General features: G+C 36.0%; 1 protein-coding gene across 1 annotated transcript; it reads left to right on the forward strand.

Moving 5' to 3' along the window:
- The first annotated feature begins 5,186 nt into the window (after nucleotides 1-5,186).
- Nucleotides 5,187-6,492, forward strand: LOC113354048. The gene is made up of 2 exons (XM_026597496.1): nucleotides 5,187-5,385; nucleotides 5,742-6,492. The coding sequence occupies exons 1-2, from the start codon at nucleotides 5,214-5,216 to the stop codon at nucleotides 6,167-6,169; spliced, it is 600 nt and encodes a 199-aa protein (XP_026453281.1). The 5' UTR covers nucleotides 5,187-5,213; the 3' UTR covers nucleotides 6,170-6,492.
- The last annotated feature ends 5,053 nt before the right edge of the window (nucleotides 6,493-11,545 follow it).

Genomic DNA, 11,545 nt, shown 5'->3' on the forward strand with positions numbered 1-11,545 from the left:
TTCTGGTTACAACATGATAAACAATTGATAGATCATGATTTGGGGGAAAATCATAAATATCACATGATGATTTTAATCCAGATGATAGCAGTTGATTTTGATGGGTTGGGATGCATGAATCGTTAGATGGGAATATAATGTAAATTGTTACTTCTACTTGCAATAATAATGTAGAAATTGAAACAAAACACCATAAAATAGAATTATTAACTTTTCAGTTTAAGCTTCTTCTACAATTAGAATAAGTAAGAAACAAAAATTAAAGTTCTTCTCTGTAATACTTAGAACTTCTATCCAAATTTAATTGGAAATTGCAAGCTTATTGAGGCATCTCCTCAGAACAACTCAACTCAAAGAGAAAGATTTAAGGAAAGAGGAAAACAAGGATTCCAACCTAGTCTTTCTTAAAACAAAACTTTGGAGGAATAGAATTAGAGCTTGTAAAAAAATACTAGTAGAGATGAAGGATAGAACAAGAAATAAAAGTAAAGAAAGGGGGCAAAAGAGTAAAGAGATTAATAAGGGTAGAAGTTGTATTTAACGAATACTATTATGCATCAGAAAAGTATTTAGGTGGGACAAAATGAAAACTCTTTTTGACAATTTTAAGACAGTCAACATGACTTAAATAACAATCAGGGCGTTGGGAAAAACTTAAAAGTCAGCTGACGAGTCGACTGATGGTTTTTTAACGGTCTTTGGTTAGTTTATGACCCTAATGCATCAACTGCACCACGATCCAGACTCTAATTAGAACATAATGTTGTTTTTTTTTGAAGCAAGGACATAATGATATACGACCATTTTACAAAATATCACAAAACAAAAGAAGGAAAAAACATTCAGTTACTTGACATCCTCGCGTACCCGACAGGTAAAACTGGTTAGGACCCAAAATCTGGTTGGTTTCCTACGGTTCTACCCAGCGGGTATCGAATGTCTAACGGTTTCAATACTTCAGGGAAAATTAAGCTAAGGCCTCATCCATGGGTTACCCATAATATGAGGCCCTTAATTAAAAGAAGTTTAAATCTAGGCCCTGAATTATTAAAAGACATTCATACTCTTATATATATTCTCAATCCCCTAATTAAATAAAATTTAAAATTAAGCCCAAAATTATTTAAATATAGTAAGCAGGAGTTACACATGAATATGACATGTGTATCCAAAAGTTACACATTCATATGTCATGTGTAATGAGAACTTACACATCAAAAACAAAACATAAAAAAAATACATGTATTACTTTAATATTCGTTTACAACAATTTTTTAGCATGTGTAACTAGAATTTACACACACATCTGTCTAGTGTAATTGAGAGTTGCATATGCATCTATCCAGTGTAATTGAGAGTTACACATGCATCTGTCTTGTGTATTCAGCGTCAACTCCATCTGCCACAAATTCTTTTACGCAACAATCTGGACATGGAATTTGAAACTAAAAAAAACAAGAGAGGGATCTAAAAAGGTGTATTAAGCTTCCTTCATTCATAAAGAAAGCACTCTAGGCAATGCATTTTAACTACAACTCAAATTGAGTTGCAACAAAATTACAAAATGTGACAGTTCACACAAATTTGTATTATGCAAATCAAATTTGTTCAACCAAAGAGATGGACATATAATTGTATCATACCTGCATGCACCTTTGCACAGAAGAAGAATCCGCCCATCCATATCTTGCAGAATTAGCTTTATTTTGTTATCAAACTCCAATATGTTCAGGATTTTGTATTCCCTGCAATTGATTCATTTGAAAACAAATACAATGAATCAATACAACAGACACACATGAATGCTAAAAGAAAATTGGACGAATACTGTTTACTATTTACCTTTCTTCAAGGTTTCCTAAGCGATATCTTTCTCTGATATCAACAGTTGATTGGGTTCTTTACAGTGTCATACAATTTAAATGTGTAATTATGAGTTACAGAGGCAACTGAATAGTGTAACTAGGGGTTACACACGCATCTGAGTTGTGTAACTAGGAGTTACACATGCATATCTTTAGTAAATTGTAATGAACGAAACTCATCATACATTATTCAAGTTTCAAACCAAATGAAAAACACAGCCTAATTTTGAATGACAAAAATCAGATTAGAATGCAGAACCATTTTGATCTAGCTTGTGCTCCATCCAGGTAAGCGATGTCCAAGCAATCTTTGTATATCATGAGCTTCAGAAGTTCTTTCATCTGATAATCTCAAACATTTCGATCTACTAACAGCTGGACCACCTACACAAAATTACATTCTATCAACTTAAAGAAACTGTTGTTTCAAAGTGGTTCGGTACAATTTCAACCTTTCTACTCAAAAATAAAAACAGTGGTTCAGTACAGATCAATAATCAGAAAATAATGTCATAGTGCACTGTATTAGACTAAGCTACTAAAAAAGATCTCTGGTTTGTGTAGACAATAGCAATGAATATCATAAAATAAATGTAACAAAACATTTTGAATGCTACATCAGTTAAAGGAAGTAAAAACAGCTAAAAAAACCTGGAAAAAGTTCATACACAAGCAAACTGTACTACATGTAATCGGCAGTTACACATGCATATATCATGTGTAAGTCGCAGTTACACATCAGTATTATGGCTTGTATACTTGGCACGTATATTATGTTAGCTATAGAAAATCGAAATGAAACAACTACAACAACGCCTACAATCACTTTCCAATCTGGCAAAGTAGATATCCTCGAACCAAGCTTTCAAGGATGTCATGATTCATGAACAATTACATCCTTAACTTCTATTACACCCACTCATACATTTCTAAGCGGAAAACTTACATAGACAAATAAGAACACTGGAATTGAAGGACTCGAACCATTAAGATAAAGAAACCCATATGCATTATTAAGGTGGGAGAAAAAAAAACGTAAATCTGAGTTCTAACTGTATATATAACACAACTACGATTTTGAGCAACAGAGACAAAGTTTAATATGATATTTCCATATTCCAACAATTCACAGGGAAATAGAAAAACAATCTACCTTGTAGGATCCAGAGGGGGGGGTACAACAAGCATATTCCAATCAATGTCATCAACATATTTCTTTAGTTCTCTATAGACGGCCCTGTCACTTTTGTACTTAGGTTGGTATCAGATACCACACAAGCCCTTTTGCCTGCAATATCAAACAAGTTGTATGATATTAACATACCATCTGGTATTCCATCCATACACGTTGAATTGCATACTAGATCATGTTGAATCGCATACTAGCTCAGCACTAAAAACCTATAAGCAAATAAGATACAATATATACAGAGAAAAAGGTATAACATACCGGAAATGACTTCAAAAATGTGATTCATACCCTCCATACGGGTGACTTGAAGCTATATCTTAGTTAGGTTAAGAAAAATCAGACTGATACTATTCAAAGACCAGCTCACAAATGAGACTTTCACAGTGTGAAGATTTGAATATCAACAGATATATTACCTCAGTTATTTGAGCCGGTTCTCGTGAATCCATGGTTGCTTCTAAGTCCTTCATTTCCCAATGAGTTACGAAAAATTATAATTATATTTAGAGATGCCAAATCAGATAAAAGTTTGAATGTAATATATAAATATTACCTCTTCGAGCACTTCAGAAGGTTCTTGTGGATTGTTGGATGTTGTTTCTAAGTTCTCCTTCAGTTTTTCCGCCAGCTCTAATGGTACCTGACGAAAAAGGTAACAACATTTATCTATACAGGGAAGTGTAAGAAAACAAATAGAAAAATATAAGAGCAAATGCTTGTATCTATACCTTGAGTATATGAGCAAGTTCCGGCGGTTCGATTTTAGCAAATAGTACCTATGGAAGACACCAAGCTCAAAATGAAGGACAGAACTGCATACATACAACTTTGAGGTTCTTATTTCTTTGTACTCTCTCCGTTACTTTTTAATAAGCCAGTTTCTATAAATAAATATTTCAAAAAATAGGCCAGTTTCCTAATTGGAAAAGTCAAATGTTACTTTAGTTTTCTGGGACCACTTTCTTTTAACTTCTTTTGATGACAAGTGTTATGTGGACCATTTCAATTATTTTTTTGGTTGACAAGTGTCATGGAGACCATTTCACTTCACTTCTTTTATTGACAAGTGTCTAGAGGACCACTTTCAATAATTAGTTCTCTTAATTTCCTTAATTTTCTCAAAAAAAGGAAACTGGCCTATTAAAAAGTAACGGAGGGAGTATATGTTTTTCAATTAGAATGTTAAAGTGAATGTGTCTACCTTGACTTGATCAGCTATCATCTTGCGCCTTTCTGCCATCCTCTTGCGCCTTTCTCCAAGCTCAAGAGCACTTTGAATCAAAAGTAAGTAAATATTCAAATCAAATCAGAGGGTGATAAGGATTAAGATTATCTAATCACGAATCACAAGTTCAATTGTCGATCGAGATTACAAATCAAGAGACAAATCAATTTCTAGCAGTAAGCCCTGGAAATTTGTCGACAAATATTTTTCAAATTTTTTAACTCAACACGAAGATTAGGATAAAATGATAATCGATCTATACTATGATCATGAATTAATCAAGGAATTTCAGTTGAAACCAAAGTTAATTAGATTCTCAAGAGACGTGAGAATTAGTTTCTTCTGAGATTTATTTCCGAATCACATAATAAGAAATTTCAATTGATTTAAATAAGATTAGAAGGGATAAACTTATCTTTTTCAAATTTTTGTTGTTGAATCTTCAGATCTAATTGTTGATGACAATCTTCATCGTCTCTGCATCTCGACTTACTCAGAAACGAATGAAAATCCAGAAACATCATCAGTAGATATATAAGTAGAGATCAAAGAATCTTATCATTTCTCCCTCTTCGTAGTGCATCAAATCAAGAAAACCCTAGAAAATGAATTTAATGAGAGCATTTCTGGTTTTCGCTCTGGTTTCAGATGGAGAGAGAAAATGAAATAGAAAATGAAACTGAACATAAGCTTACGATACATTTCATCAAATGTACATAGGGTATTTTAAGTATTTCAAAAGTGTAGCTTTATTGGCAAGTCCTAATATTAAAAGTTCTGGGTCTAGGAATATCAAAATATGAAAATATGGAATTGATAGTGAAGAATCCATGTTGTGGGGCTTCAATATATTGAACCCATATAGTAAGGGGTTGTAATATTTTTCACTTCAATATTAGTAGGTTCTGGAACCGAACCCAGATCACCTGGGATGCGGGTACCATTTATATTGGCTTTACTTTTTTTTATTCCCTTTATGACCCTACCAAACCTTTTCTCGATAACTCTCGTACTGAGAAGTCCTCCTGGAGAGATCGAGAAGGAGAAGAGAAACCTAAAGAGTGATTTGGATCAAAACCTTTCGTCACCGTCACCAAATTATGGTAAGTGATAATTATTCTCTTAATTTTATATTATGATGATGAAATTTTGCGTTTCTTCCGTTGAAATTGTGAAATTAGGGGTAATAATTTGCTCGTCAAATTCTTTCACTTTATATTCCAGAATCTTCACGATTATGTAGTTTTGCGTGGTAATTATCATTATCTTAGTAAATATTATTTCTCTTCTCAAACCAATTAGGGTTTAAATTTGAATCCAATCAAAATGTTCGGTTGGTTTCTGTGTTAGTAGGGTTTGTTGTTAGATTTTTGTGCATTATTATTTGATCTCTCTTCTTAAAGAATTATCAATTTTGCTGCAAAAATAATATAGTTCCTTGGTTTTGTTGTTGTTAAAGTATCCCCCTTCACTGCCAAGGTCAATCCACTGGACATAGGGTTTAACCACCTATTTAAAAACAATCCACCACCTAGGGTTAAACCAGAGGATCTTATTGAGTATGCAGTTAAAGAGGGCGCTCCTCATAAGAAGTATGTCTGGGTCAATGGCATCCTTGTACCAGAATTCCTTCTCAATGTCTATCGCCGGACTCTGCGCACTAAGGGCCCTATCTTCAAACCATCAACTCGTTTCCCAGAAGAATTGAAGAATGATCCTGATGCATTGTTCAAGTTTAAGGTACGCACCCTCGGCAGGATTCTATGGGCCGTTTATACTACTCATAATCCAACATTCAGTGATCCTACGTTCGAAAGACGTTTACAGCGCGTGGAAGAGAATTGCGGATGGGGAGGCCATCCAATGCAATCAGCAACTAATGAGTGATCTATGCTATCTAATCGGTCATGTTAAGGATCGTTACCATGAACGATTGGAGTTGCACATGAATCGGCAGGCCGAGGAAGAAGCATAGAGAACATGAGCAGCCTACCTGACTCATCCTACCTACTAATTGGCATACTATTTGGATATCATATGTTCTTCTCAAGCAATTACTTAGTAATATCGTTATGCGTTGTTGTTCACTTTTTATTTTACTTATTGTTATGCTGCCTTGCTATGGTCGTATAAACAGTTTCTCAGTGTCTATGCTCAGCGGTATTTACTCTATCTTGTTGCTTGTTCTTATTACTTACCTTGGTTTTGCTGTTGTTATTGTTGTTAATTCCCAGCTCTGTCACTCTTTTTTTTTTTCCAAGCCAGATGCCTTCACTCACTCTGGTAGCCTTGGCTGCATACATCTTTTCATCTATTCTTACTACCCAGTTAGAACATGCGTGCCTGCTTATTGACATGTCAATAGTGACCTATTTTGCACCTGTCTTGTCCTACTTTCCTAACACATTAGCTCAAATTTTTAATGGAAAAGCATTTCTTGTCCAAGTTTGGTGTCAGCGGGAGTGTGCAAGGTGCTCTAATCCAAACTTTTTGAAATCGAATATCATCTTCCGAGAATGCTGGCAACCACCTACATATCCAGTTTATGTGTTTAGTTGGTATCCAATATTGTAGTGCAAGTTGCATCTGAGTAATCCTCATAGAGTAATTTGGCTCACGACAAGCTAAGTAGGAACAATCATCAGGCAAATACTTTAAAATGTTTTTCAAATTCGCCAATTGAGTGTGCTGTATCTTCTCTTTGTTTATACTGTAACTGAATATTTTTGTCATATTTTACTTCACAGCAAGGCATATATTCCTTGTCAGTCCCGATTCTCTGATGGTAGTGCTTAGGTCAGTAACCAAGTGTTTTACACCGCTGTTTCAAAAATGTCAAATCAATACGAGTAAATACCTTTACGATGTTTCACGACAGGGGTGCCCTTTCTAGTATTCCCGGAATAGTAATCCACTGAAACAAATGCTGGCTGTAGTTGCGGAAATATAGAATATAATTCCAACATCGCACGTCCTAGCAGTGTGGGCAAGGAATCATGCTCCAAAGTTTGCGCCTCACTGGGTTGCCCTTTTAAAACCAAACTAAATTGCAACTGCTGAAGAAAAAGTACCATAATTTCCCAGTTTCCTCAGAATGCAAGAACAGGCTAGTGTACCAAGTGAAAAACATGATTTTGAGGGATTTTTGGATCCCATATGCATTTACATGGAAATCTAAGTAAACCATCATCCTCAATAGCATTATAGCAAGATTTTACTGAAAAGGTATTACCAGGAATCCAAGACAAAAAATCATCACCATCATCAGACAACCTAGGACTGTTGATAAGTTGCATACTTGCATTAGTTGAGCTGCCATATCCACTTCAGCATCTCTAAGAGGTCTAGAGAATTTGAAACCCAAAGCAGGACTGCTATCAGTGTATACCACCACCAAATATTATTCCACTAGCAAATTTTGTGAAGTTGTTGGTCTCTCTTCTATTTTATGACATTTGCGAATACTCTTCAATATGGCACCAGCGCTTTCAAATAGGTGTCTAAACACCTTTTTGCAGCATCAAATCCCATTATTATTTGAGCTATTTCTTGTGTGAATGGTGTATATAGTGATGGAGCCAGACTTTCTCAATGTCTATCGCCGGACTCTGTGCACTAAGACCCGGCCCTATCTTCACAGAAGAATTGAAGAACTATCCTGGTGCATTGTTCAAGTTAGGTACTCACCCACGGCAATATTCCATGGGCCATTCATACTAGGCAATATCCATCATTCGGTGGTTCTATGATTGAAAAATGTTTACAGCGCTTGGAAGAGATTATTGCAGATGGGGAGGCCATCCAATGCAATCGGTAACTAATGATTGATCTATGCTACCTACTAATTGGCATGTTATTTAGATTTTATACAGTTACTTGGTTATGCCCGGGACTGGATTAACATCTTATGTCTGTTGTCGTATAAACAGTTAGTCTCCGTGTAATTATTGGATCTCTATCTAGGATTGCATTTTCTTATTATCTACCATGTAATTGTTCCCAGCTCTATCACTCTTCTTTCGCAAAGTCCAGTCCGGTGCAGCTTCTAAACCAGAGTGCCCTTCCGCATCTCCTTTACTGCAGCAAGATGCCTTCACCCTTGTGGCCTTGTCTCTGCATCCCTATACACCTTGATAAAATGTCTGACGGTGATGTTGTGATCTGGACATGGGCAGTTCACAACAAGATCTTGAAGAAATCATCTTTGTCAAAGCATGCAATTCACCAGATTTTCAAGATTTTGAAAGGATATGAAAGTGCTTTTTACTTGATCAGGTGTATGTCTTTAATGTTCTAGGTTACATATTGGCGGCCAAAAGGCTTCTGGAGACAGTTAACATATGACTAATGCCGATATGATTTTTGGTGGGATCACAAGTGTTTATATGGGATATACACCTGAAACACTAGCTGCTGCAGGTAATTACTTCCTTGATTACATAAATTCCACAATCAAGAACGGGTTTAAGCTTCTTTGCGCATTAACATTTACCGGGGGAATATTTTGCTTACTTTAGCTTCAAGAGGATGACATGCAGGGACACATGTTTTAGTTATGAACGGATTTTGTAAAGAAGGTTTAAGGTTTTTGAAGGTAAAAGTACAATAAGAAAGAAAAAGAAAACAAGGAAGGCAACCTTGCAGAATGAACCTTCAGTTTCCAAGACTGACGTTCTGCACTGAGCTAAACAAGCTAACTGCTTCGTGGATCATATTTTTTCATTTACTCTTATCTAGAGTCTTTGTTTGGACCAGTAAATCAAAATACTCAGAATACTACTGCAATCCTTGTTGTTTACGGTAAGAATAGCTCAAAGAAGTCATGTCTGGATCGATGACATCCTTGTCCCAGAAGTCTTTCTCGATGTCTATCCCCGCATTAAGGGCCCTATCTTCACACCAACAACTCGTTTTCCAGAAGAATTGAAGAATGGTGCTGATGCATTGTTCAAGTTTAAGGTACGCACCGTATTTTATGGGCCGTTTATATGACTCATTATCCAACATTCAGTGCTCGAATGACGTTTACAGCGCTTGGAAAAGGTCATTGCGGATGGGGAGGCCATCCAATGCAATCCGCAACAAATGTATTCGATCGCAGAATTACCGTTTAATAATGGAGTTGGACATGAATCGGCCTGCCGAGGAAGTGTTGGTTAAACTTCAACATAGAAGTCACTAACAAGCTGGTTAGGACAAGATTAGGAAATTGATGTAATCCTAAGGGAATTAGAAGTCATCTAGTTCTAAGAAAAGGAAAGACATGTAATAAGGTAATAGGACTAGGAAAAGGAATTCATAGTTCTATATATATATGATCACCAAAGTTGTGGTTGATCATATGAGCAAGATTAGAGCTTGTGTTTAGTTTTGAGAGATTTTCTAAACATCAATAAAGAGAGTTGTCTTTATATAAGCTAAGTTTCATCTTGCAGTTGCCATTAATTGGTATCAGAGCTTGTTTCTGAGCCATGGAAAACGAAACTACCATTGTGGGTGCAAAACAGTTCACGCCACCATCAATACAAGTTCCAATCCTCAACGCCACAAACTACACAGTATGGGCCATGAGAATGAAGGTACTGATGAAAATCTACAAAGTTTGGGAAACAATTGATCCTGGTACATTGGACCCAGACAAAAACAATGTTGACATTGGATTACTCTTTCAAGCAATACTAGAATGTCTTGTTCTACAAGTTGGTGAACAGGAAACTTCAAAGAAAATTTCGGATGCAATAAAGGCACGTAATCTCGGAGCTGATCGAGTTAAAGAAGCCCGTCTACAAACCTTAATGTCTGAATTTTAAAGAGTGAAGATGAAAGACACTGATACTATTGATAGCTTTGCAAGAAAGCTATCAGAGATAGCCTCAAAAGCTGCGTCACTTGGACAATCCATTGATGAAGATAAACTGGTAAAGAAGTTTCTCAATAGTTTACCAAGATCCAAGTATATTCATATCATAGCCTCTCTCGAACAAGTCTTAGATTTAAAGAAGACTAGCTATGAAGATATAATTGGAAGATTGAAAGCATATGAAGAAAGAATCCTTGATGAAGAAAACAATGGAAAAACTCAAGGAAAACTCTTGTACACAAACTCTTACCAACAAAACTCTGCGACAAGAGGAAGAGGTCGTGGAAGAGGTGGTAGAGGAAACAGAGGTCGAGGAATGGGAGGAAGGTTTAACTCACAAGATAGAACAACAAGTCAGAATGATCAAAACAAAGGGAAAGAAAATAAGGATAGATCAAACATTATTTGTTACAGATGTGATAAACCATGACACTTCTCCTTTGTATGCCCTGAAAGAATACAAAAGATGGAAGAAGCAAACAAGAATGAAACAAGGGAAGCAGATACAACTCTTTTCATGCACGAAGTTGTATTCTTAAACGAAGGGAAACTAATACCAAAGAACTACGAATCAAAGGACGGAGAAGAAGGAATCTGGTATTTAGATAATGGAGCCAGCAATCACATGACTGGTAAGAGACACTACTTTTCTGAACTCAATGAGAAAATCAAAGGACACATAAGTTTCAGAACCTTAAAAACTATGTCTCAGAACAAGATGGTTTGAGGGCTACCACAACAAAACGGAGTGGTGGAGAGGAGAAACAGGACTCTAATGGAGATGAAAAGAAGCTCTTTAAAGGCTATGCAGGTACCTAATTATCTATGGGGAGAAGCTGTACGACACTCCACATACCTAATAAACAGGATACCTACGAAAGCTCTGAAAGACATGACTCCATATGAAAGCTTGCGAAAGAGAAAACCAAACATAGATCATTTAAGAGTGTTTGGTTGCAAAGCATAAGAAAAAGTTGATTCTGCAACTCTTAAGAAACTGGATGATCGATCTCAGACTCTTGTGAATCTAGGAATTGAGCCTGGATCCAAAGCTTACAGATTATTCAATCCAACAACGAAAAGAGTGATAGTGAGTCGAGATGTGGTATTCGATGAAAAAGCAAACTGGAACTGGAAAGAAACTAATGATGTACCAAGTAGGGATCCAGGAATGTTTCACATGAGATGGGGTCAAGTAATTGATGAAGGAGAAGGACCCATAATCATCAATACTAATGGAAACAATGATGTTAATAAAGAAGAAGAAGAGAATAATGAAAACACTGAGAATAACGAAGAAGTAGAAGAAGAAGAAGAAGAAGAAGAAGAAGAAGAAGAAGAGGAGGAGATCGATGAAATAACTCAACCCATTCCACTGCGAAAATCAACAAGACAGATACAAA

This window comes from Papaver somniferum, chromosome 2 (genome assembly GCF_003573695.1).
Source record: "Papaver somniferum cultivar HN1 chromosome 2, ASM357369v1, whole genome shotgun sequence".
NCBI lineage: Eukaryota > Viridiplantae > Streptophyta > Magnoliopsida > Ranunculales > Papaveraceae > Papaver > Papaver somniferum.

What these genes read in the sequence shown, in the direction of transcription:
- LOC113354048 (XM_026597496.1), top strand. Translation starts at nt 5,214, where the DNA reads ATGCGGGTACCATTTATATTGGCTTTACTTTTTTTTATTCCCTTTATG. An exon ending in GTCACCGTCACCAAATTATG is followed by an intron (nt 5,386 to 5,741) that starts GTAAGTGATAAT and finishes TTGTTGTTAAAG; the next exon opens with TATCCCCCTTCACTGCCAAG.